General features: G+C 36.2%; 1 protein-coding gene across 3 annotated transcripts in view; it reads right to left on the reverse strand.

Moving 5' to 3' along the window:
* Positions 1 to 27,940, reverse strand: part of IleRS (Isoleucyl-tRNA synthetase) — a 77,490-nt gene that overhangs the window by 2,627 nt on the left and 46,923 nt on the right. For 2 of the 3 annotated variants that reach the window (XM_083130957.1, XM_083130958.1), the window contains exons 13-21: positions 22,403 to 22,579; positions 18,182 to 18,394; positions 14,155 to 14,351; positions 11,870 to 11,972; positions 9,940 to 10,158; positions 5,929 to 6,087; positions 3,577 to 3,849; positions 1,238 to 1,335; positions 92 to 215 (exon numbers count right to left, since the gene is read on the reverse strand). In XM_083130957.1, coding sequence (XP_082987083.1) covers positions 92 to 215; positions 1,238 to 1,335; positions 3,577 to 3,849; positions 5,929 to 6,087; positions 9,940 to 10,158; positions 11,870 to 11,972; positions 14,155 to 14,351; positions 18,182 to 18,394; positions 22,403 to 22,579 — 1,563 coding nt within the window. The remainder of the gene's footprint in view (positions 1 to 91; positions 216 to 1,237; positions 1,336 to 3,576; positions 3,850 to 5,928; positions 6,088 to 9,939; positions 10,159 to 11,869; positions 11,973 to 14,154; positions 14,352 to 18,181; positions 18,395 to 22,402; positions 22,580 to 27,940) is intronic. The other variant, XM_083130959.1, reaches the window with a different exon arrangement.

Consider the following 27,940-nt stretch of genomic DNA (forward strand, 5'->3'; position numbering starts at 1 on the left):
TGTTGCTTTTCTCCCTCAAAACTATCAAATGAATGAAACAATATTTACTACACAATGAATGAAGCTGCACAGTATACACAAGAAAACTCACCTCTCCTTTCAAATCTTCCAATGTAAGAAAGCTTTCACCCTGAGGGTTTTCAAGCAGGACTGTACCACATTTTGACTTTGCTCCATACTGTGGTGTCAGACCACAAAGCTGGAGGTTAACATACCTGAGAAATGAAGAAAGTAAATTAGTTAACGGCATGAATTACCTAGTGACAAGGTGAATAACTATACACAATAAATGTAACTACAACATTTACTATGTTTCAATTGTATTTTTGCTACATACTATTAATTCGAAGTAGTTGGAATATTGCTTCAAAGATTAATATGTTCTGAAAAGTTAAGTGAAAATCTGAGGTTGAACCAAGGACTACACCATACTAAATGTCATATTTATTCCAAAATGCACTTTGGCATTGTTTAAATAAATTTGGTTGCTAGTACATGCAGTTCAACAGAATACACATTTGTAACACATGCAATCACTTTACACTGAATCAATTGCATGGTTTGGCAGTTACATCTCAAGGTCATGCATGGGTGCAATTTATTTCGTTAAGGGGTGTAATGGTTCTGTTTTAATAGATGTAGGCTTTGTCCATGTACATTTATTTTCATGGGGAACCATTCAAAAAATTTTAAAAAATCATTGAGGAATCTTTGGTACAGGAATCACCCTGTATCAATAATATCCATAAGTTTTATGAATATTTATTATTTTTAAGGTAGAAATCAAATTCTATATTAAATATAAAGTATCGCTGAGGTAAAATATACAAACACTAAACATTTACCTATTTTAGATACAACTAAATCGAAAAAAGAAACAAAAAATTAGGGATGAGTCAATAGCAATACATAAACGAATCAATTTATTGCTATCAGCCAAAACATACTTCTCCGAGGTCCAAGTTTATCACGGAGTTCACCAAAATACCATGTGACACTTTCACAGAGTCTATATATCCTGAAAATTATGCAAAATCCATGATTTTTATTATTTTAGAAAAAATTATAGGAGACGGATTTTTTGATTAAAGGTTATGAATATTTTAAAGCTTCAAATTTGAATTATTTGGATTACTGAATTGAATTTTCAAGTATCAGTATTGGTATATGGTAATTGGTAAGGGTATTGGTTTGAAGCAGTATCATTTCAACCCTACAAAAATACAAAAAATTTTACCTGCAAATTGGCTCCCCTTCTACCTTATTTTCTACAACTGCTCCTCTAGCATTTGAAACATTTTTCTGCACAACTAACTTAAGTTCAGCACCCTTCAACTGAAATAAAATGAAAGTAGTTAATAATAATGAGAACAACAACAATAGCTAATAATAATTATTTACACATGGAAGTTAAAATATTTTGATATCCATCATACACTGAGTGAACAAGGTTTTCAAGTTTCCTCATTCAAAAAACTCTCACACTTTCATCAGAATTTGAATATGCTACCTGAAAATTTACTGTGCTTGGCATCATATAATCTATCTGATTGTGCAGATACTTATGAGTAGGGAAGGGCTCCTGTATAGCCAAATGGTAAGTGCTCTCAATCTTTGGTGCGAGCAGTACCATGTTTGATTCTCAGTGGCAGGCCCCAAAATTTTGGCATTGACCCAGCATCATGAAAACAATTGGGCAGCTACTTGAATGAACAGGGTCCAGTCTCGGACAGAAAACAGCAGCAACAGGATTTGATGTGCTGACCACTTGTTGCCCAATAATAAAGCCACTCTAGCCCTTAGAGGATGTTAATTTTAAAGTTCATTAGTAAGGGTAGTTTAAATCCTCTAAAATAGACACACACTTAAGAAGTAGAATTTTAAAAAAATACATAATTAGATGGCACCAAAATATGTAGCAATCATGAACTTTTTAAAAATATATATTTCTGGTTGCACACTTTAATGATTTGGATTTCAAATTGATCACTAGAATTTTTCTGCAGTGCTTGCTGTAATGTTGTAGTAGAAAAATTTTCTCTCTACTTCATAGGAAGTTCACTTGAAGGTAGTGAATCAAAGGACGTAATGCTATTTCCTAGAACAATGAATTACTCCATATCCTCTGTGGAGGTACACAGCACAATGGTTTGAGTCCACTCAACATATCCTCGAATACGGCATTCTGTCCTGGTCTCTGGTGTCACAGCCACTGAAATGTGACAGCAACATCCAGATCAACTACAACAAGATGTTGCTTGAAGGGCTTTTTGTTATCACTTGCCTTAAATTTAGTGTTTTTGTTCTTTTGTCGTGGTGAAGTCCACTAATTTTGAATTTAAAATTTTGAGTGCATCTGCACTTAGGCTATTTTGCACCCGTCACATTATATGGGGTCCAGCCCCTTACCATTATTAAATAACATGATTGCAGTGTTGTGTTACTAAAATATTAAAATATTCTGACTTTCGTTAAAAGCTGAGACTGTAAAGGGGCACTCAGCACACACAAGGCCAAAAAAACAGGACAACACACACACAAAATTATACTGGCCATAGTGCCAGTCGCCAGCGCCTCGTTCGTACTATATGGAAGTGAGGTTGACAAGTGGGTGTACTATGTGGAAGGTCGCCCCTTACACCCCGTGAAGACCACTAATGAGCAACCAAATGTCATCCGATGTTGTCAGGTCAGCATGCAATCTTAGATCAAATACTGCAGCTATTGCTCCAAAGTCATGAATGAAAGCAGGAGTAGGTGAAAATTTTTAGCCACTTTTAGACAAAAATTATGCAAAACAGGCACTATCCTCAATGTAGGCATTTATATGCACCATAAAAATAAGTTAGCAGGCTTAAAACATGAACAGTATTTAAAATGTAATAGACAAAAACAAAAATTACAATGAGACTACAGTAGAACCGTTAAGTTCCCAGGTTTTAAATTTTTGTGCATTATACATTCAATCCTCATGTTCCCAATACGTATAACATAAATGATATAAAATTGTCCTAGATTTTATATTTTCCTGCATCAATTTACAAGAGCTTTGCTTTAAAATATTTAAGAATTACATAAGAATATTGAAACAGCTGTCATTTATTCACCAAATCCATTTTTCACACTGGTGAAAAATTAATGAGAACTTTGAATTTTGCAAATGTCCAGGATATTTAGACTTTGCGAAAGTGTCACATGGCAATTTTGTGGACTCCAGAAAAGTATCTGCTGAAATCGGTGAATAAAATTCCAAATGATACCACTGATATTGGCCAATAGCCAATTAGCATCAGTATTGGTGAACCCCAGTTTAAATTCACAACCAATGATGGTGAAAACACTGTAGAACCTGAATTTAGGTTTTTCAGATGACTGCGGTGCAAGAATTTAAAATGCAGGATATTGTAAAGTCTGGGAAAATTTTAAAGCATGTTGTTTTTATTGGAACCAGGAAGATTGAATGAATGAAGTGGGAAAATGTAAAATTCTGTAATTTGTGAGAACTATTGCTCAATTTACATCATTGCATTTAGGTGCATTATTCAACAAATCTGAAGAATAAAGGAGTGTTCCTACCTGCTGCTTTTCTTCTATTATGATATTTTGCAACTTCTTCTTTTGAAGTGGCCTGAGTGGCATTTTAATGACATTTTCTACAAATTCTGTATGACTACATGCTATCCTCTGTAGATCGCCTGTTTCTGGGGTGATATCATAGTACACTATCACCTCATCAGTGGGAACCAAGTGTGCCTTTTTCCGCAGTTTCTGTATTCTGTTTATTATTTCCCTAGCAACCCCTTCATCCAACATTGATTGATCAGGGGTAACATCCAGCATAACAAAAATCTGAAAGATAAAATTGAGAATAAAAAGTTACTCCAAATGTAGTATAGAATAATCTCCAAAACTCCCCTCTTTGTAGACAACAGCTTTGATGAAAGGTAAATGAAAATTTGGATCTGTATAAGATCCACCACATCCTTTCTCTGCCAGTTTGTACTTTAGCACACCAAAAAGGGTTATTTTTCCTTCCCATATACTGTCAATAGGACTTACTGAATTTTCTATTTTAAACTGCAGTGAAGTAAAACTTTTATATTCCTTCAACAATTCAATGCACTTACTTAAGGGTTATGAAAGCAATAGTTCAATACCTGGTGGAGGCGCATAGCCTCCCACTTTCAACTCTAGGTCTAGTCCCAATTAGCCTATCCCTGCATAAAGTGGACTTAAAAATTCAGAAAAGTGGACTTAAAAACTCATACTCAGAAAGCAATAAATTGTCCTTATTGTGATCCATAGTTCTTGAGGAAAAACTGATTTAAATTATGATGAAGTAAAATAAATTATCTAGTACAATTTTCATTAATATTCGTACTTATACTATAAATAATTGTTTTCAATTGCCAAACTAGAAACTACACAACTGTGATTATATATTCCTCTACTATTCATGCAAATGTATAAAGATTTTTCCCACACACACTGCCAGTCAACAAATTAACACCACCCTTCTAATGTGGGTTACTTGATTCCATGACCTACTTGGCTAGAACCCCACAATTAATCACCACTACATTCCCCTCTTTCTGCCCATACCAATAAACAGCAAAGAACTTTACAAGTAACGATCATACATCTATTACCTTCAAAAACAAATGACAGGAAAGGTATGCATATCTGCTATGAATATGAACATACCTTCTGGACGATTACCAAGCCATCCCCAAACTGTACTTTGCATGCCCATGCATCCATTTTTTCTCACTCGGCCTCTTGGTACTGAAGTGTTACCTCCACAAGATGTGCGGTGTATTCAAAATAAAGGATATCTTTATAAATTACACATTAATTGATATCTTCATTGTTTCCTGGTGAAGTCACTGTATCTGCAGTAGTCACTCTGCTATGTCCGTTGAATGATGAACTTGAGATGGAATCTTCACTGCTAATTTCATGCTGCATTTACCTTATGTGGAGGTGTACAATGTAGAAATTTGAGCCTAAAATGGAAGCTCGACTGGGACTTCAACCTGGGTCTGTGGCATACCGTACCACTTCTATACTGACCCCTACTTAGCCACCCCTGGTTTCACTTGATTTTTTGCTCCTTCCGAGAGCAGTGATGTGACAATGAAACACTGATGATGGTGCCTATCTCCCAGCATGGAGTTAAATATTCAATTTGTTGTGGCTCCCACAGAACATGCACTATGTAGAAACCTAAGTACAAAATCAGACTTGGTAGCTCAGTAAGTATAACAATGATACAGTATACCAGAAACCTGGGTTTGAGGCCTGGAAAACCCTGTAATTTTTGCTTCAACTTCTACATCATGCTGCATTTGTTGAGAGATGAACAGAAACAGTATTGTGGGATTATTGTGTGCAAATGCGAATGGTAACTTTTCAAAACCCACACTGACAGAGTATGAGCCATATAGTTATGGTATGATGTGCAAAAATGAAATCTAGTGAGTGTGGAATCATCTACTAAATCAAAACTAATATATAAGTTGGTTACGAAATGCACTGGCCATCGTAAATTTGTTCCACGTGGCTAACGAGGACTTCCACACGAACATTTTAAAGCATTTGAGGAGTGACTTGGACACAAAGAGACCTGAGTTGAGAACAAACCAGATTTGGTTATTGCACAATAAAGAAAACAGCAACTCGCTCATCACTTGTTATCCGTGAATATCTGAAGAATCATGAGAGAGAGCCTTCATGCTCAACCAATCTTATTCTCTTAAATATTGGTGATTACATCAAACCAATACATAAGATTTTCACCTAATAATCACACTTTCAATGTAACACCTAAGGGCATTCACCCCATAGTAACCCATGACATTTATTGCATCATGAATGGAAACAATATTACACATACATGCATGTGTATAAGTTATAAACTGTACTTACACTATTATCAGAATGAGCTTCATACTTTTCTGACAACTCTTTCGACTTCTCACCAGTGAAACTATACATCAGCCTCAAATCAGAGAACTCCAAAGTATAGCCACGCACATCTATTTTTCTGTCTACAAGAAATTGTTGCAGTTGACTGTCATTTAATTTCTGTAACAAACAGTAAACTATAAAATTAGCTTCACAATAAAACAATATTATATATCACTCATTAAATTATAAACATTTATACTGTGTATTGGAATTTTATTTTTACATTTTTATACTTTCTTCACTGGTAAAAGAACTACAATTGTGGAGTAAGCTTACTCTTGTTTTTCTAAAACTACGGTGCTTCCAAATTACAGCTTTATCAAAAGCTGATTTATTAAGATGGAAGTAAAAGTATGTGAATGCAAAAGTGTGTGTTTATTATACGATGTCAGTTAGTCTCTATTACAATCAAATTTTGTGATAGTAAAAATGGAAAGGAGAAGTGAGAAGACAATGGAGCAGAATCTATGAGAGTATGATGAGAAAAATGTTTATTTGTGTACTAAGTATAGTTTTAAAATTACATTTTAAATTGTGTTTACCCATTTAACAACAAAGTTCCATGTTACATGCTGATTTTATCACAAAATGTACCCAGTTTTTGTACTGAAATCTTGATATTTTATTCACCATAAATATGTGGCTCTTGTTATTGGTATCAACAAATTTTATATCTATATTTATTAGGGATGGGCCGATATGAAATTTTGGCCGATACCGATAAAGTACCGATATAAAATTTGCCGATACCGATAACCGATATTCTACCGATCCGATATAAAATTAGAAATGGTCCTTGAAGAACCTGAAATGATCATTGATCTCCTTAATAAATGTGTGTTTCAAGGTGACTGCAGTGCAAAATAAGTTGAATATTTACACATTTACTTTTTTAGAAAGAAGGGCATGGAGATTATCCATAAAAATTACAACAAAATGGCAGAATTTTGCACTAAATTATAAGATATTTATTGATATATCGGATCGGTAAAATAATCTGTAATTTTACCGATAAACCGATATGCCTATATCGGCCGATACCGATAGAGTACCGATTAATCGGTCCCATCCCTAATATTTATAAAATTTGCATATCAGTCAACAAGTAGTCAACACATTACCATTCTATCTATCCAATTTAAAGTAGACATTAAAGTATTTTGGCGCATATCTTGGTACACCACAGTTTGTACAGTTAGCATGGGTATAGGTTGCACACAGAAAGAACATTCAAGGTGGATACTGGAGTAAAAAAATACAAATTGAATTCCCATTACAAATCAAACAAATTCTTAAACAAAAGACAACAGTAAAAATATGATTTAAACATAATGCAAGAATTATGCGTGTAAATGGCATTGAAAGTGATCTTGTGCCTTAACGTCCCAGAGACCCTGCACTACTGGTGTGACTCTCATCTCTCCAGTTTGACATGGCATTTTATTTCATTCAACAAATGAACTGGTGGTCCACTTAGTAGGGAATCCAACTTTCACGTGACAGACCGAAGTTTAATTCCCCGAAGTGAGTAATCTCAGGAGGGAACTTTTTCATCGATGTTCATGCATAAGCAGTTTTGCGTTTCACCCAGCCTCTCATCTAACAGGTATTCACGGTGAATTCACAAGAACTTGGGAAGTTTTCTGTGAATGTTATGCTTATTCCATGTATGCTACAACCTCTTGTACCCATTGGCCATATGTATACTAGGAAGGGCAGATCCAAATCTTGATAGGTTCAGATATCAGTCCAGAATATTGGATCAAAGGTTTGAATGGATTCTTGCATTTTAGTTTAATATAACTCAGATTCGGTTGCCCACCTCTTATGTATACATGTGAACACTAGAGAGAGCCATTTCCTGGAGTAACTAAACTGAAATAGCAAATAGATGCACAGAGAAATTATAAAAATTGTGGCTCAACCATTTGTCAACCCTGAGATACTAGCCTTGCTGGTCAATATTTTAACCAACTCGTGTTGTGAAGCAGAGTTGGGTTCCTGGACACACTGTGTATGCATTATTTTTATTCCCGGTCTCGTTTGTAAAGGAGGAATTAAACTTGCAGTTAAACTGGTATGCTCAGCCGGCTGCAGCATGGCCTGGATTCCAAGTTCAAACCTTGAAAGCTCCAATTTTTCACCAGCAAATCAATGTTTGAATTGATCCTAATACGGCTGGAATATGTCAATAAGACCTCTTAAGTTATTAGTATTACACAATAATAAACACAAAAACAAACATGTAATGACACTTCAAGTTTGTGCAGGTAACATTCAAAGACAACACTACAAACACTTCAAAAAATGCTTTAACAAGAGTTTGCTAAACTCATATTTGCATCATGAGTGTGTGAGAGGAGAAACTTGTTAACAAGAATGGGGCAAATTAGCATTCACAAGAGCTTGGGGTGGTATTTATTTTTAAGTGTTTTTAGTGTTGTACTTTTGAAGGAATTTTAAAAAGTACAGTATATCTCAGAGAAGATATTTACGAGACAAAAGCAAACATAGAAACTAGAATAAGCATAACCATATAAAGTACATAAGGAAACCATCTACTCAAGCCAGTGAAAACAAATATAGCATGTGAAGAACAATCAAAAGTTTCTACCTACTTTGTATATAACAGAGACCTGATATATAGACTCGTATACAGTGATCAGAACATCACAAAATACAAGTGACTTCGCTACAGCTACAGCAATGTAGATTGCTACACAATGTATCCCAGCATGTTATTTCATGCTGTATTTTAAGTAGGGTTTCAATCTGAAGGTCTGTTATTTTTCTAGCAGAGTTATTTGGCATGGCACACGTGGCAAAGAGTAATCTGGGGCCCATAATGTACCGATTTGTATTACCAGGATGATAATATTTGCAATATTCTAAACGTTAAAAGTGTCAGCACAAATTTAATAAAAAATTACTTACAGATCATTTAAGCTATACTTAATCTATGCTTATTACAAATGATTAAAACTGAAAATTATTGAATACATTGTAGAGCAAAGGAAAAATCAAAATGTACCCCACTAGTGTTGTCAAGGTAATTTTTCACTCAGTATTGTAAGGGTTAACTAGTTCATAAGGGTACTTACTCTCTTCAAGTATTAAATCTAACTGAAATAAGGGAGAATTATCACATCAAATTAGAATGAACATGTGTGTGCTGTATTTTCATGCTGTTTGTTTAATGTTTCTATTTTTTCTTTCCATTGGCAAGTAAAAACTATTACTTTCCTAACATAATGGCATCAGAAGCATTTATTTTCAAATTAATTCTCATCAGCACTGATTGCACACACAAAAAATATTATTATTACTATTATTATTTTAGATAAGAATGTTACATTGGGTAACTTTTTGATTCCTGAATGTGAAATCATTTTTCCTTTCAGTTTTATTTAAAGACAAGATTAACTTTAACAAATAGAGCCAAGATTTAATTTTGAGACATGGGAACTGTGCAAAGTTGAAATTACATGAAGTTAGTTGACCTGTAAGAAATTTTAAAAACTGTGTGTGTATGTGTGTGTGTTTAAAAATGCATTATGGCTTCCAGAAACTTAATACATATGTACAAAAGTCAAGTCTCTGGTACTCGTACTCGTACTACAAAACTAGATTCCACTAATTGGCCACTGAGTAAGAAAACAATTCTAATAATTCACATACATGCTTTTAAGAAAGTTTCTCCAGTTGTGTTGAGAAAAAAAATCATAGGTCAAAGAAATTAACACAGACATGTACATAAGTAAACTCTCAGCCTGAATGAAGATATCAAGACATAGCACAGATTATGAAAACAGTTTCATGAGACTAAGAAATTTTAAGCAAAAAAAAAAAGGAGGGGGGGGGGAAAGCATCTATCACTCCAAGTTGTCTTAACTTACACTGAAAGCAGGGTGCATTGGCAGGCAAAGTGGATGAAGGAGAACGGAACAGATTTCATATGATAATGAATACCTTTATTTCTTGGATCACATCCTTGAATTCACTTTTCAATTTAGCTCCTAGAGTCTTATGATCAGGCTCTGCCCTAAGATTTAAACCATACTTCTGTTTATCTGTAGTTACCGTCAATGTCCGGACGTTTAATTCTTCTAGGACATATGACTCCAGACTCTTAATGTCTTGCAAGCATTCCTCATCGTTGTGGATGACCACAACCTCTGGCAACGGATACTGTGAAAAAGAAACACAAGAAAAATTGAATTCAAAACCTGATTATACATTCTAGAGACAAGATGATAAAAAACTTAAAATGCAGGAAAACAGGAACATTAAATTAGGGTTCCATTTCATTCTCATTATAAGATTCACCAAAATACCTTCTAACAATGGGCGAACATGTTTATGTGGGTAAAAAAGAACTACCACAAAGAAAATGCACCATGCAATATTAACATATTCTCTAGAAGTGGAGATTATGCTAAAAAATTTAAATGCATAACAAACAAACAGTCAATCGGTCGGTCAGCTGATACCAGTGCTAACGGTACCTGAAAGTAAAGTATCCGTTGGATTTTATTTATCAATATCGACCTATACTGTTCCGGCATTTTGATCATACATGGAGTTTACCAAAATATTGCACAACATTTTCACGGTGTGTGATTATTCAGAAAGTTTCAGGGAATGTAATTATCTAGGAAATGGTGCAAAATTTGAAGATTCCATTAATTTTACACCAATATTATGTGAAAAAACTGTATTCTGTGATTACATAATAGATATTTTAATATTCGGATGTAATTTTTTAAATATTTTAAAGCTAAATTCTGGTAAACAAAACAAAACAACTGCAGAAGGCATTATGGACTGACTATACATGCAGTGGCGTAAATAACACCCCAGCAACCCTCGCCCCGCAGGAGGAGGGGGTGCAGTAAGAATGATAAATTAAGAAAGACCTGTAGTTCACAAAAGTTTTCCTTTCCAATTACTCTAGCACTAAAAACAGGGCAGAAAATACATAGATTATGGTTATGTTATTCATCTATTTTAGACACCATTTATTGTGACCATGCTGGTTGTTTGCCGATAGGTTCGATAAACACTTTAATGATGCATTGTGTAAAGGAAAACTTAATGATTGGAAAGGTGTATGCAAAGAAAATCAGAGAACACAAAATGAGTCGAATTAACATGAATGCATGTATGGCATATAGAGTCTGGAAAAACCATAAAGATGTTCAAACAATGTTGGAACAAGGTCTAGATTAAGTGGCGCGAAATAAGAATTTTACATGTAGTAATAACATTATCAACCTGTACTTTGGCTCTCAGACGACATCGAGAAGATGTAACGAACATACAAAATAGTTCTGGGAATTCTCATCATCATAGACCTTGTTAGCGAGGTATGGTCCACTTCTTAAAACATATTGAAAATGACAAAAGCAAGACAATATTCTTATGTCCTGCTATTCAGAATGAACTTATGTATTACAATGGCTGCAAAACAGGTGTGGAATAGCATAATGACATTCTAAAGGCACCATTTTTTCCCTTATTTTGGATACAACCCAAGATCTTACTAAACATTGATCAAATGTAAGTTGTAACAAGATACATCAATATTAAACCTGTTGTCTGTATGTTACCTGTATGTATTTTCATATTTATATATATCTAGTATAAATGTAGGCATGAATTAATATTTTGAAAGAGAAGCTTTTTTTTTTTTAATGAGTAGGGGTGCACAACTGAAAGTTGCACAGGGGGGGGAACATGTTAGTTACACTGCTGTATACATGTACTACTACTCCGTAATTGAGTCCACAATTCAGATTGCTTTCACATCTCAAATTTCACTTTTAACATATTTCATGTGTGATGGGAGCATATTCTGTTTTCCACTTCGAAAATACATGCACAATAACAATGTTAATACCTTTATTGGTAGTGTTTTCCTGTCCCTTATGACCCTCCCCAGTTGAATCACTGTCTGCAGTCTACCAACAGCTCTCTCGATGACCTCATCAATCAAGTATTTCCTGGAAAGAAACAAGTGGTCAGATATAACTGATTAAAGACACAAACTATTGTTATAACAGAGAATAAATTTCAGCCTGAAAAAAATTCCAAGTTATTTAAATCACATATTGAGACCTAATTAATAAGATGCAATTCTCTGAGCAATGCTAAATCTAGAGTAAATCTCTTGACAAAGAAAATTGGGTGAAAAAAGCATTTCAATCACAATACTGCCGCAGGATATTTCCTATTAAAAACAGTTGGCAAAATTAATCGAATTCTATTAATTCAGAACAAAGAAAAATTTGATTAATGCAAAAACGATGTTCTTTGTGAGGAACAAAGTTTTTCCTTGATGTATGCATCTGTTTGAAGTTCCATATAGAAAAGGGATAGAAGAAAAGAATGGGAAAATTATAAAATATAAACCGGCATATAAAACTTGCTACTTTTTGACAATGCAAGAAATATTGCAGATTTATGCCTTACTATGGCAAAACTTTGGAAAATTTACTTGGTGCAGTTCAGATATGTACCAAAAAAGATGAATTTCTCAGTATATTACAACTTACTCTACAAGATGTTTAATCCTGCTAAGGAAGGAAAATTAATTAGCACTACACGTTATTTAAATTAGATATTTGTAGGATTTCGAAAGGGGCTTCAGCTCCATGAGCCCTTCCCCTGGCTACGTGCCTGCATGGGGGAGAACTATTTATCACACTACGTTGACTTTTATTTTATGTTATTTAAAAAAAATAATTTTCAATGATTATTTTTATTTACATCGATTTTATTTTTTTACAAAACACACTTAAAATTGCTTGTATGTTTTTTGGCAATGTACATATGGATATATCTTTTATATAGAAAGGCTTTTTCTGGTAAATAGTCCTGTAAAATATTTGAACAGTTTGACTAAAGTAAATACAAAAAATACATGTAAATAAACATTTTTGTGTTTCTGATACTGTACATGTGAACCTATGAAAATGTTTGTTGAGTGTGTTAATGAAACTATAACAATAATTTCCCAAACTTGTCTTCCAGTGAAAATAAAAACATTCTGGATGTCTTTTATAATTTACAGTCTTTATAGCTGAATTCTCACATTTTTTTAATGATAGTTTGCAAAATATCAGCTGCCATGTTTATTTACAGCATTATTTGATTTATAATAAAGATAATCTATGTTTACAAAATAATATATTTATAAATTAAATGACGAGTATTAGGAATGATTCTTATTTTGAAGAACATGTCTGAATGTGAATTAACCAAAAAAATGACATTTTCTCATCAAGGCGGCAGTTCGAAAAAATTCAGGACATGGATTAAAGATGGTGAACTGTCCTGACAAATTCGAAGTTTGGTAGCTTTGTACAAATGATTATAAAACTAAAATGACTAAATATAGTAGACTGCAGACTTCTGGAGTCTGCCTCTCCAGAAACAACCCATTCATTTATGAAAGAAGAAATTCGAAATTCTTGGAAGATCCTAAAAATCGTCCAAGTTATTTTTGTAGGTTTTTATAGCTTTGCATTAAAATATTCATTGCTCAAGGGGGAGGGGGTGGCATGGCTGCCTTGGCCCCCCTTGGGTACAGGCCTGGTGTAGTAAGTACAGTTTTTAAATCAAATTTGGGATTACATTCAAATTTTTAAAACCAAAATGTGATTTTATATACGTACCACTTTTTCACCACTATAACAGTGACATTTTATTTTATTAACTGCTTTTGAACCTGAAATTTTGCTTCTTTTATTTACCAAAAATATGTGCCTCTACAGATCGGTAATTTTATCGATAAACTGATACACAAATATGCCTATATCAGCTGATCCTGATAGAGTACCAATTCATCTTTCCAATCCCTACTATTTGTATATTATTCTACACAAATTTTTTGCTATTATTGCCTATAAAAATTGAATTTTAAATCTAGAGATATTTAAGTGTGTTTGCAGTTTACATATTACATTCTTTTTCTTTTCCCTTTCTTAGAGTCTAATAAACACCACTGAATGATTATAAGATTAATGTACTTTCACCAAAAGGGATTCTGATATCTACAAATTACTTAGGTACATTATTCTATAAATTAATTCTTTAAAATGATTTAGTGATTTAAATCAAACCACGGTGGGTAATGTTATAGTCACATACATAATGATGGGATACAGATGTTCAAGATCTCACCTTGCTTCAGGTAACATAAGGTAATGGACACTGCCAGAAGTCTCAGCACTTTTATCTCCAGCCACAAGGTGCCTCAAATTCTGATACATAAGTTCAGTTAGAAATGGAGTGAACGGTGCCATTAAGCGAGCCATCGAGTATAGAACACTGAACAGAGTCTCCAGGGCACAAACACAATCTTCCACTCCACCTTCACCCTGCAACACAATAAAACAGTTTTATAATGAGCTGAAATTGTACCGCAATGATGACAAATTTCAACAGCACCTAGAGGGTATCATGGTAACAACTCTTGCATGCTGATTTCGTGTTTTGGAGCTATAAACACCAAAATGACACTGACAGGGGTTCTTAAAGTCAGATAAAGGTTATTAAAACAACTGGACATCTTTATTTACAACTTCTTTATACGTTTCTCTGCAAGGGAATGTTTGATGTTTCTGTCCTCATTAACTGGTATACTTTAGTTTAGTAATTGCAGTTTCTCTAATACTGAGCTCATGATTGAGTTTTGTTAGTCATTAATGTGCTCGCCTCACCAATGAATGGTTACAAACGATAACTCTTGTGTATTGGCCAGGAGGAACCCCCATGTACCATACCTGCATTAGACCTGTGGAGAGTAAAAATGAAGGTAAAGCATTCCCCTGTACATTGCAACAGGACATGAAGGTTCTGAAAGGGTAGGGAAGTGGAGATAGGGACTCCACTCATTCGTGCTCTTGGTCACCTTTACCCTTCAGGGTTGGCCAAAGTTACTTATATTATCAGAGGCTGGGTGAATCTCAGACACCTGAGATATCCTACCACAGGAATCGAAACTGGGTCTCCCATGTGGCAGTTAGATGCCCTACCGACTGGCCCTGTACGGCTTCATATATGGATAGTATTTTCTGGGGGTATAAAAAAGTTGGGCCATTAGTTAATTTCACTTCTTGATTGATTGAGAAAGTAAATTAAAGATCTATGTGCTGGTTGTCAACATCAAACCTTTTTTGTACAGTGTGTTCAAAAAGTCCCCGCACTCAAGACTTTGAAAATATGCTACGAGGGCAGTAGGCAACATGAGTTGGCAACGTTGGTAGGAGGGAAGGGTATAACCTTGAAGAACGAGGTGACGTCATGGGAGAGCTGTGCTGCTATTACAGCATCCTGTTATAACCGATGTACCAATTACCAGTTTCCATTACCATCGGTCTTACTACGCATTTCTCCCCAAGATTTCATTTTTCTGCTCTCTGAGAAACGGACAGCCGTCTCTATAAACAAGCATTCTTTCCCATGAAGCCCTGCACATATCACCGCACTTCGAGATAAAGAAACCAGAATGTTCCCACAATAAACTCGATATCCATCCAGTCCACATTCGGCTCACGTCAACATAAATTCAAGCTCAGCCTGATGGCTGAAATTTAGAGATGGAGCTAATCACGGAACTTCAGGCATTTTAAGGTTTAAAACCCCCAACGAAGACTCTCACCCTCGTCCCAAACAAGGACTCTCTGTTCTCAAGGGAGTTCACAGCTGGTCAGGCTCAGAATCGAGATAATTTCTCTACACATAGCAGGCTCGAAGAGACGTCATAACTTCTATGATCGCGCCGACCAGTCTGGCTCAGTGACAGTGAAGTGACAAGGGTAAATAATATGGAATCTTGAACTACAACCCTGCCCGAAAATATATCTTCGTATCTCTTCGCCTCAGTGAAGTTTAGACAGCCACAGAAGGCATAACTTTAACGAAGTGTCCGAGTTGTGAGCAATAAAAATTAATTAGAACGATGTACTTTTCGTTCTCGAGATCAGCTCTCAAACAAGGTGTTATTGTGTTTTTTGTGCTACGCGATTATCACCCTTCACGCCCTTCAGAGTATGCGATTCTCATCCCTTCAGTGTAAACATGACCACGTGTGGGAGGAGTTAAAAGTTCAACGACCAATAGAGAAAAGGAACAATTCTTCTGGGAACAGGAACTCGAAGGAAAAGGAAGAAGTAAGAACTTGAGATACACAGTATAAAACATACACAGTTTAGAGAGACACTTCGACATTCACAGTGCAACATTCAGAGTTTAGACATTAACAGTTTAGAAGATTCACAGTTCGATAGACACAGTTCGACATTCAGATTGAGACTTATCAGCACCTTTACAGGTCGGAGAGGAAATTATTTTCTCCTCTCTTGACAAAGTCTAGATTCTTAGCTTTGAGATTTCAACTTTAACTTTGTAACTTGTTAAGATATGGTACTCACTTAAAGGACTAGTGTTTGTACGTAATGCTGGCCTTCAGCCGCTGCTAACTTGTTCCGACCCAGAGACTTATGGGTCGGCGATAGTGTTTTGTTCGCATGGTGCTTGTGTAGCCGAGTGACAAGGTGTTGTAAGCATGTCAACAGCAGTGCATTAAATACTATGTCATAACATGTTTCAGTGGTCAGTGTCTTGATTTCTGATTCCTTCTTGTAGTAATAATTTCGGCTCGTAAATGAAGACCAATGTATTGGGAACGTATGTGTCTTAATCCATTGGCCGAACTCTTGGACCATCGACACGATGTATAATCCTGTGTATTAATTATTTTGGTACATTTATTTCTTTTGCATAAGTGAACATCTATGCCGTAATAATTCATGCCTAATAATAACATAAAACAGATTCGAACCGGTAAACGCCCCCTATTTCTTTTTATTTCTTATATACGGTGTGAGTCAGACAAATGCAGTCGGTCGACAATGCATTTTACGCGAGCACAGTTAGAAGCACAGTTATGCTTTGTTAGAAGCATATTTTGAGTGTAAGTCATATTCAGGGTGTGTGGAGAAATGAAGACATCTATTCCCTGATGATCCGACGCCAGGAAAAAGTGCAGTGTATGATCTTGTGCGACAATTTCGTGAAAGAGGCTCCGTGCATGATCGACCACGAATGTTGGAAGAGGATGAGCGTCAATGTTGGATTCAAAAAAATGGAGCAACGTCCAAACGAGACTATGGATATGTTGCGCAAGTTTTTCAGGGACCGCATCATGCAGCAAGACCCCCCATAGTGTTTCCATATGATTGTGTTGTGTTTGGACAGTTTTTTTTTTGTGTGTGCTTAAATTAATGTGCCATCTTGTTTGTGTCTTCGTGACCATTGCCACTACAATATTATGCACCTTTGGTTTACACATTATTTTCTGTGTGGTACAAGAACTAGTGGACTTATGTACAAATTCATTACGTTGCTATCACATTCTCCACAACAAATTCTTCAAAAGTGAGTGTGGGAACTTTCGAACACCCTGTACAATGAAGTTGCCATTACACCCTTTCTTTCTATGCTCATAATTTATATAGATGGTAAAAATTACTCCTAAACCATCAGTAGGAAAAAATAGAATTTAAAAAAAGTGTGTGTTCAAGCAGCACCAACCCATAAATAAATACTAGGTTATTCAAAAAGGGATGGTGCAAAAAGAAAGGCCTGTTGAGTGATTGGTAAAAATGTAACCAACCATTCACAGTATAAAATGATGAAGTATGATGGACACATGCATACATAACTACAAATAGTGACACTATTGGCACCATGTATGTGTGTAACATGGAAACATCAAAGCATGAGGTCATTTTTACATGATGGAATTCAAACAGGGCCAGATTAAATTTGGCAGTGTGCCCATTACATGTTGCGTTAAGAAGTTAGAATCCACTGGATGTGTATGGATGTGTATGCCCTGTAAATCAATATCCAAGGTTATGCTACATATGCATCTGGGCAGTACCAAAGTACCATTTTGAAATATGCTGTTTGACCAGCAGTACCCACACTGAACTTAATTTTGGACTATCTTTCTGAATAACCCTGCACACCGGAGCACACAATATGGTACCTTCAAATTAGAAAAACCCAACAAGATTATTTCATTCACACATGTGCAAACAACAATTAGGCTCATCCTTAATTACAACACCAAACTTCTCCTTAAACATGACAATTATGCAGGTTAAGCCTCAAGAAAATGTGTTACAAGTTGTTTGCTTACCTTCAGTCTCTTTCTGTTCATTCTCACGTACCAGTTGGTGAGGTTATCAATGAATTTTACCAGTCTGGGAACAACAGTGTACAACCTGTAAGCAGCCATTTCCTGCTTTACAAACTGAAGGAGTGACTGCATGTATGACAAGATCCACTTATCCATCTTGTTCTCTGAGATCTTGCTTGTGGTTTCATTGTATTTGAAATTAATGTTTTCTTCCTGTTCAAAGAAAAAACAATTAAGTTGTATGTTACATACTTAGAATATGAACAAATATATGTACAGTCAGGAGTTGACTGCCTGGATCTTATAGAAAAGCACAATAAAATTCCTACAACTTCCACCTTATCTTGAAAAATAATCTTCCATCATCATTATAGAATTTAGGGTATGATTTAATGGTTCCATAACAACAGCTACCCATGCTCTGAACTGAACATACACTGGTGTACATCTTCAAATATGTCAGAAGAGCACTGAGAGGAAAAAAATGTTACTTTAGTACTGATACCAGCTTTACCATCATTACATACTTATGACGTAGTTCACACTAAAGCATTCACTTCTTACACAAATATGCAATAATTCTATGTAACTTGTGAAAAAAATATCTATTGTTACGTATGATATCCTTAATCTGCTTTAGATTTAATAAAATCATAAAGTTTGATTTTGCCTCTACATTAACCGCAGACTTCTGTGGCAGAGTAGTTAGAACAGCGCACAGTAATGAGAAATGGCATGGTATGCCAGAGACAACAGGTTTGAGTCCTGGTTGAGCCTGCATTTTTCTGAAATTTCTACAATTTTCAAGTTTTCGTATTGCTGGGAATTGGTAAGAGTATTAGCATTGATATTAGTATCATTATGAAGTTGTATCAGCTCGACTCTAGGTTTTAAATCAAATTCAGGATTCTGCCATCTCCTTACCTCCCACATCTCTCTCTCCTGAAATGCCATTTTATATCCTGTTAATGGTCTCAAAATATGCTTAGTTTTTGTACTGAAATTTTGATATTTTATTCATCATAAATACACAGTGCGGCAATTTGAAATCGGGACTATTTTTTTTTTCAGTAGGTGGCACCAGTGTGGAAGCATTCTGTGGTTCCAACACAGGACTTAAAACCGAAATGCTACGCTTCGAATAATTGCTGATGAGTTACAAGTGAACAAGGAAACTCTGAGGCAAATAATACAAGGGTCGTTCAAGGTTGACCGGGACTTTTATTTCTGCAGAGGAAATAGTTAGTAGAAGAAACACCAAACTATGTCAGTTTTTCAAAGTTTTCTCCGTGCGCGCCGAGGCACTGTTGCCATCGTTCTGGTAGCTCCCGAATTCCTTTGGCATAGAAAGAACTTGGTTGTTGTCGTAGCCACTGGAGGACATCGCTCCGCAGTGCTTCATCTGTTGTGAATTTCTTCCCTCCCAGATGGTCTTTAAGGGGTGCAAACAAATAATAATCACTGGGGGCTAAATCCGGACTGTAGAGGGGATGGGGCAGAACTTCCCAGCGCATGTCGGCCAGAGTTGTTGTTGTCACATTGGCCGTGTGAGGGCGGGCATTGTCATGGAGAAGAATGACATTTCCAGACAACATCCCAGGTCTTTTCTTGCGAATGGACTTTCGTACAGCACCACTCAACAATGTGGAGTAATACTGGGCATTAATCGTGCTCCCTTTGTCCAGAAAATCCACATGGATAATGCCCTTCATGTCCCAGAAGACACTTGCCATGACGGCGGACGGCTGCGTTTTGCTTTTCTTGGAGGGGGGGGGGGGGGACCTTTATGCCGCCACTCCATGCTGCATCTTTTGGTCTCTGGGGTTGAATTGTGCAACCATGTTTCATCACACGTGATGATGGATTGCAACAATTCATCACCTTCTGCTCGAAACCGATTCAGAAGCTGTTCACAGACCATCCTGCGTGTCCACTTCTGATCGAATGTCAGCTGGCGGGGAACCCACCTTGCACAGATTTTGCGGAAGCGTAAGTGGTCGTGAATGATTGTCTCAACACTCCCGACACTGATATTCACCTCGGCAGCAATATCCCGCACTGTTACTCGCCGGTTCTCAAGAATCATTTGCTCAACACATGCGATATTCACTGGTGTGACTATGTGTCCATGCGCTTCATTTGTCACCAGCTCCCGTCCTTCGCGAAACTGCTCACACCATTCGTACACTCTTGTCCGCGACATCGTTTGTTCACCATACTGTGCTTGCAATCGTCTGAAAATCTCAGCTGGTTTCACTTTCTCCTTCACGAGAAATTTGATTACACACCGCTACTCCACAGCCACAGACACACTGCTTCCCGCCATGTTCGCTGCAACTGCTGCGCATGCGCGAAATACGTCATGCCGGGCACTAGTTACTTGGGAAGGAATACATTACGTCACCCGCATGTTTCATCATGATCCGGCTATTCATTGATTTTTTACGTACGAAAATCCCGGTCAACCTTGAACGACCCTTGTAATTCAAGATTTAATGAAGAGGAAGGTCTGTGCTCATTTTGTGCCTCATTCATTAACAAATGAGCAAAAATAGGACAGAGTTGATCACTGCACAGAGCTGATTTCTACCACCAATAGGGACCCTAATTTCCTGTTGAATATCGTAACAGAGGACAAGACATGGGTTTTCCAATATGGCCCATCGACAAAACTTCAAACTCATCATCCTTCGCAGTTTCCTGCCTCTCGCTGGGATGGCATACAAGTCAAGCCTCTCCATTTTTTTCTGGTCTTCCACCATTCCTCTCTTTCCATGGTGTTCCAATCTTGTCCTCTTCTCCTAACACTTTTCACTATCTGCTCTTTCCACCAACATCTTGGTCTCCCATTTGGCCTTACTCCCGCTCCTTGTGCATTGTAAGCTCTTACCGGTAGTCTTCCTGCATCCATCCCCTTCATGTATCCGAACCATCTCATCTGTGCCTGATCTATTCTGTCCTGAAGCTTCACTACTCCCACTGTCTGTCATGTTCCTCATTCCTTATCTCTTCAGTCTTCACCAATATACTCCTTAAAAATTTTATCTCCACTGCCTGCGTCTTTCTTTTATCTCTCTCTGTCATTGTCCACCTCTCTGCTCCATACATAATTATTGGCACATAGTATGTGTTGTATATTACCTTCTTGCATTTCATAGGTACATCCCTGTTCCATATCAACCTTCGAACGCATTATAGAGTCCACCACCCATTTTTCCTCTTCTGTTTACCTCATCTATTCTTCCACTTCTCTCCATTATGCTTCCTAGATATTTGAAACTCTCCACTGCCCTCTTCCATGTCCACCTTTATTCTTGGTACATTGATGGCTATTTCTTGTCGTTATTGCACCTTACTCTTCAAAGTTATAAGTGGAAGTCTCCGAACTCTTCACAAGCTAAAACATTGAGCTAATCAAAGTAAAAAATTAAGACTTTGTTCATTGTTCATTATGACAGAATTTCTGCCTACAGGACAGACTGTTACTGCTGCATTTTATCTTGAGGTATTGAAACATTTGATGCAAAGAATAACATGTGTGAGGTCCGAGCATTGGGATGATGGCAACTGGCGTCTGCTTCATTACACTGCACCAAGTCTCAAAGCTGCGATTGTAAAGGACTTTTTGGCCCGAAAAGGAATCTGCATGTTGTCACACACTGCCTATTCATGGACCTGGCTCCATGTAATTATTTTTTATTTCCTAAACTGAAAGCTGCACTGAAAGGTTCCTACTTTGATGAAGTACCAACAATCAAGAAGGCTACGACAAGGATTTTAAACAACATTACAGAAAATGAATTCCAGCATTCCTTCCATGCACTGGTAGGCAGGGTGCAATGATGTGTGGATGCAGGAGGGTCCTACTTTGACTGATTCCAGGTAAGTAACTTTCTATTTTTGAGTTTGAGTTGGTGTTTAAGTCCACTTTATGCACAGTAAGGATATTCGGGACTGGACCTACAGTTTAAAGTGGAATCTGAACCACTATGTGCCTCCACCAGGTATCGAATCCGGAACCCCTTGATTACAAGGCGATGACGCTATCACTGCACCATCGGGGAGGCCTAAGTAATTATCTATGAAAACTTTTCTATATATTAAAGCACTAGTTCCGATTTATAATTGCTGCACTGTGTATGTATCCCTAACAATTAGTTAATACCTAAGAGAAAATTACAAGATACCAAATAGTCATGCTATTACTGAAATTTTCATTACCTTATTTACTCTTTCCACATTTTGAATTAGAAACCTGTAAGCATTGTACCAAGGGAGAAAGACATCCTTGAGAATATCTCTTACACCCTCTTCTTTGAACCTGAGGTTCTCTGCCCTCACCACAGGGGAATTGATCAGGTACAATCTGAGAGCATCTGCACCATATTTGTTAACGACCTGCAGAAATCAAGTTGTAAAAAAATCATTGAAATTCCACGTTCCTTACGGCAACGTGAACATTGTTTCAATTCAAACTACACAATTAACTATATGTATTGTAAGGAAACAATAAACACTTATCACACACAATGAAAGTTTCTATATTTCACAGTCCAGTCTGCATTTTGAATGAAGAAATAAAAATGAGATCATACAACATAGTAGCCAGACAATGGTACAAAATAGCAACAGGTGTTGGGCAAAAACTCACTTTCACCAGCATTTAATTGTTCGCTGAATAGTGGCTGAGTGGGGTGGAAATATGTGATAAGAAAGGCATTGGAGGAGGTTGGGGGGTAATTTTTTGGATGGTTTTTGAGTGGCCAACAGTTGCATGCATAACTCATATGTAGGGGCCTCCTTGATGGTGTAGTAGTAACGCCATCACGTTGTAATCAAGGAGTCCCAGGTTCGATACCTGGTGGAGGCACATAGTGGTTTGGATACCATTTTAAACTGTATGTCCAGTCCCGATTAGCCTATCTGTGCACAAGTGGACAACAAAACCTCATAATGATTGATTTGGTGTTTTAAGTCCACTTTATGCACAGAAAAGCTAATCGGGACTGGACCTACAGTTTTAAAGTGAGATCTGAACCACTTGTGCCTCCACCGGGTATAGAACCCGGGACCCCATGATTACAAGGTGAAGACGCTACCACTGCACCATATGGGAGGCCCAACAAAACCTCATAACTCATATGTAGGATTTTTCCCAGTGTTTCCGAAAGAATGTGTTGGTTAACATGGATAATTAGTGGAAAATGACTACTGGGAAACAGTTGTTGAAGTTAGTGTTGTGGATGTTGTGGAAGCAGCAGTGAAATTGGAGTTTTGGGTAGATGAGCAGTGATTGCTGATTCTGAGGTTCAGGAGGGTTGAGGTTTCATCCAGGTAAAAGCCACCACATATATGGGAGATAATTTTGAACTTAAAATTTTGGGTGCGTCAGCACTTAGACTATTTTGCACCCGTTACGTTATACGGGGTGCAGCCCCTTACCATAACAAATAACATAGCTGTAACGTCGCATAATAAAATCTTAAAACATTCTGACTTAGTTTAAATCAACAACCCTTTGACCTTCTGTAAACAAAACCACGTGCAGGCAGAAAGCATTGCAAACTCATAGAAGTAAAATAATCCACACGAAAATCCAGCGTTGTTAAAGGATTCATTACATAAGGAAAAACAACAGTCAATTTGTAGTATGGGATATGCTGCCGCAAATGAGTCTCACTTTAAACCCAATACTCTTTCTTTTGTACTTATTGCTTCACCTTTATGGTTAACTCACCTCACTCACGACCGGATCAAGATGCCTTCAGGGTATGGAGCTAAGCAGAGGGGAGCACTTTACCTTTTTTTTTTTATGGTTAACTCTTTGCACCAGTAATAATTTCCCATCAATTTGGCTTCTATCTTGCATGCGAATTGAATATATTTTACTTGCATTATTTTAGACAAAATGATATAACATGGTAATGTATATTTCTAAGGTTTGATATAGATAGGAGTGTATTTGAAATTTGTTTGTAGATTTTATGTAAATTGTATCTTATGTAAATAAAATATATAATGGGCATAAACAGCCATATGCAATGCTGTAAGTCCAATAAATATATTGATGATGATAATCAAAACAAGACAAAGAAAGTTCGTAAATTTATTGTGGTTGGAAAGTTTGACAAGCATCCTAATAACGATTTTTGTTCCGCCAAATATAGTGCACTTCGTAAAATAACTTGGTGACAAGGCAAGGTAAGTGTGAACATTTTGTAGTAATATGCATTGTAACTTTCAATGAGCTTAGAGATTTGTGTACATAACGATATTTTATAACATTGGTTATTTTTTAAAAATAATCATGTGAACAGCAAGGAAGTAGTGCCACTTTGAACATGGCGAGTTCTATGAGTGTAACAGCAGATGATTGCAGTAGTCAGCAGTCATGAATCAGCTGATGAGGAGTGATACATCAAATTGGTGAGACGGTTGGTTTACAGAAGGTCTCAGGGTTGGTGATTTACACTATAGGTTAAAAGCTGAGGCTGTAAAGGGGCACTCAGCACACACAAGGACAAAAACAGGTCAACACACAGAATTATACTGGTCATAGGACCAGTCGCCAGAGCTTCGTTAGCCTGCAAAAAGCCGCCTACTGTGTACTATGTGGAAGTGAGGTTGACAATTGGGTGTGATATGCAGACGATCACCCGTTACACACCTATCTGGAAGATAAGAATAATATTAGGTGAAGAGGGAGTGGAGGGTGAAGTTGTTCATGGCAGTGTGAATATGAAGGACATAAGAAGTGTGATGAAAATCGGGTAGCTCTTGCACCTCAATTTGTTGCATTTATGGGAAGGAGGGTGTAGGGTGTGATTGGGTATATTTCGCACCAAGATGTTTCTGAGGTTGGGTGGGTGACGGAAAATGCTTCTAGACCTATCCACAAAGATATCGCTAGTGCCAAGAACACTGTGAATGATGGTGAGAGGGAATTGGAGGGTAAGTTTGATTTTGGTAAGCTCTGGGTGATATTGGCTTACTAACAGGAAGGTTGGTGTCAGATTCTTGTTAGGAGTGTGGGAAGGGGCTCTGGTTGTTTTGTTTGTTTACAAGGGTGGACTAAAGCTTGGTGTAGGTTCTAGTTGTGCTGGTATGTGGAAGGAAAGAGGATAAGAAGCAAGAAAGAGTGGAATGTAATTTTTGGTGAGGTAAAGACGAGCATCGCAGAACTGGACGTACTGGCAGTGATTGGTAGGTTTTATGTGGATGGTTTGTCAGTTGGCCTCTTGCAATGTACACGTCTACATCCAGGAAAGTGACTTAGCTGCGGATAGGCCCTGTACATTTGATGGTACTGAACTGACTAAATTGGTTCAGGAAGGTAGAGAGAGATAATCATTTGTGCAGCCAAAGCACGAATGATATCTATTAATCTGATCCACATGACTGGTTCTGGGAGTCCAAAACTCTTGTTTGAATCTGCCCATGAAAAGGTTGGCACATAAGGGTGGCATTCTGGTGGCCATATTTGTGCCACATATTTTGAATTCTGAAGTATGATGCCATTTTTCTTTCTCCATTGAAAATTCAGCCAGGTCGCAAAACACAGAAACTTTCATTTTCTGTGGTAAGTGTTTATCCCACCCTTCTAGTTCCTTTCTTTTCTCTTTGTTTTAAAAACAACTAAAAGGACCAGGCAGTTCAAAGAGAAAATATAACATCATACTTAGCAACATGCATACAAAATGTGATGTTCATTTTGGGTATTTTCAAAAAGGGTGAAGTCGATTTTCCTTCTACATTTTGTCATGAAATGATGGGAAATTAAATGTAAAATATGAAATAAATTCTTAAAAATGAAATTTAGTCATTTTTTCCAGACACAATACTATCTTCAGTTTGAATTATCCTGTGACTTCAGTAATGAAAAATATTATTATTTAAAAGGGATTTACCTTCATAACATTCCACACATTTTACACAGGTAATAGCTAGAGGCAAATTTTTTTGGTAAATAAAAAAGCAAAACTTCGGTGCAAAAACAAGAGTCAATTTTGGGTTCAAAAGAGGTAAATAAAATGAAATTTCATTGGTATAGCGGTGAAAAAAGCACTATATAAAAATGACATTTTGGTTTTAAAAATGTGAATATAATCCTAAATTTGATTTAAAAACTGCACTATTACACAAAATAAACATATCTCTTGTAATAGCACATTAAATCATTACCAGAATATCAGGTTTAATCCTGTATAAAGGAGTCCATTTTTGCTCCTCAAATGTTTGTAGCAAAATTAACACTGGTCTACATATGAAAAAAAGATTTCTGCTGACTTAGATATTTTAACTGATTCTATATAATTTGAGGTCGCTGATTCCAAATATGTAGTCAGAGAAAGTGTATCACGTCACAATTTTTCACAAATCACATTTCAAAATTTTCACAATATTATAATACTGGGCTAAACTCCAACAATTTTTCATATAGATATCTGCACATAATGAAATTTCTTTTTCTGTTGACTTAGATATTTTAACTGGTTCTATATAATTTGAGGTCGCTGATTCCAAATATGTAGTCAGAAAATGTGTATCACGTGACAATCTTTCACAAATCACATTTCAAAATTTTCACAATATTATAATACTGGGCTAAACTCCAACAATTTTTCATATAGATATCTGCACATAATGAAATTTCTTTTTCTGTTGACTTAGATATTTTAACTGATTCTATATAATTTGAGGTCGCTGATTCCAAATATGTAGTCAGAGAAAGTGTATCACGTCACAATTTTTCACAAATCACATTTCAAAATTTTCACAATATTATAATACTGGTCTAAACTCCAACAATTTTCCATATAGATATCTGCACATAATGAAATTTCTTTTTCTGCTGACTTACATATTATAACTGATTCTATATAATTTGAGGTCGCTGATTCCAAATATGTAGTCAGAAAAAGTGTATCACGTCACAATTTTTCACAAATCACATTTCAAAATTTTCACAATATTATAATACTGGGCTAAACTCCAACAATTTTTCATATAGATATCTGCACATAATGAAATTTCTTTTTCTGTTGACTTAGATATTTTAACTGGTTCTATATAATTTGAGGTCGCTGATTCCAAATATGTAGTCAGAGAAAGTGTATCACGTCACAATTTTTCACAAATCACATTTCAAAATTTTCACAATATTATAATACTGGGCTAAACTCCAACAATTTTTCATATAGATATCTGCACATAATGAAATTTCTTTTTCTGTTGACTTAGATATTTTAACTGGTTCTATATAATTTGAGGTCGCTGATTCCAAATATGTAGTCAGAAAATGTGTATCACGTGACAATCTTTCACAAATCACATTTCAAAATTTTCACAATATTATAATACTGGGCTAAACTCCAACAATTTTTCATATAGATATCTGCACATAACGAAATTTCTTTTTCTGTTGACTTAGATATTTTAACTGATTCTATATAATTTGAGGTCGCTGATTCCAAATATGTAGTCAGAGAAAGTGTATCACGTCACAATTTTTCACAAATCACATTTCAAAATTTTCACAATATTATAATACTGGTCTAAACTCCAACAATTTTCCATATAGATATCTGCACATAATGAAATTTCTTTTTCTGCTGACTTACATATTATAACTGATTCTATATAATTTGAGGTCGCTGATTCCAAATATGTAGTCAGAAAAAGTGTATCACGTCACAATTTTTCACAAATCACATTTCAAAATTTTCACAATATTATAATACTGGGCTAAACTCCAACAAT

The sequence above is a fragment of the Lepisma saccharinum genome, chromosome 11 (genome assembly GCF_977018435.1).
Source record: "Lepisma saccharinum chromosome 11, izLepSacc3.1, whole genome shotgun sequence".
In the NCBI taxonomy this organism is placed as follows: domain Eukaryota; kingdom Metazoa; phylum Arthropoda; class Insecta; order Zygentoma; family Lepismatidae; genus Lepisma; species Lepisma saccharinum.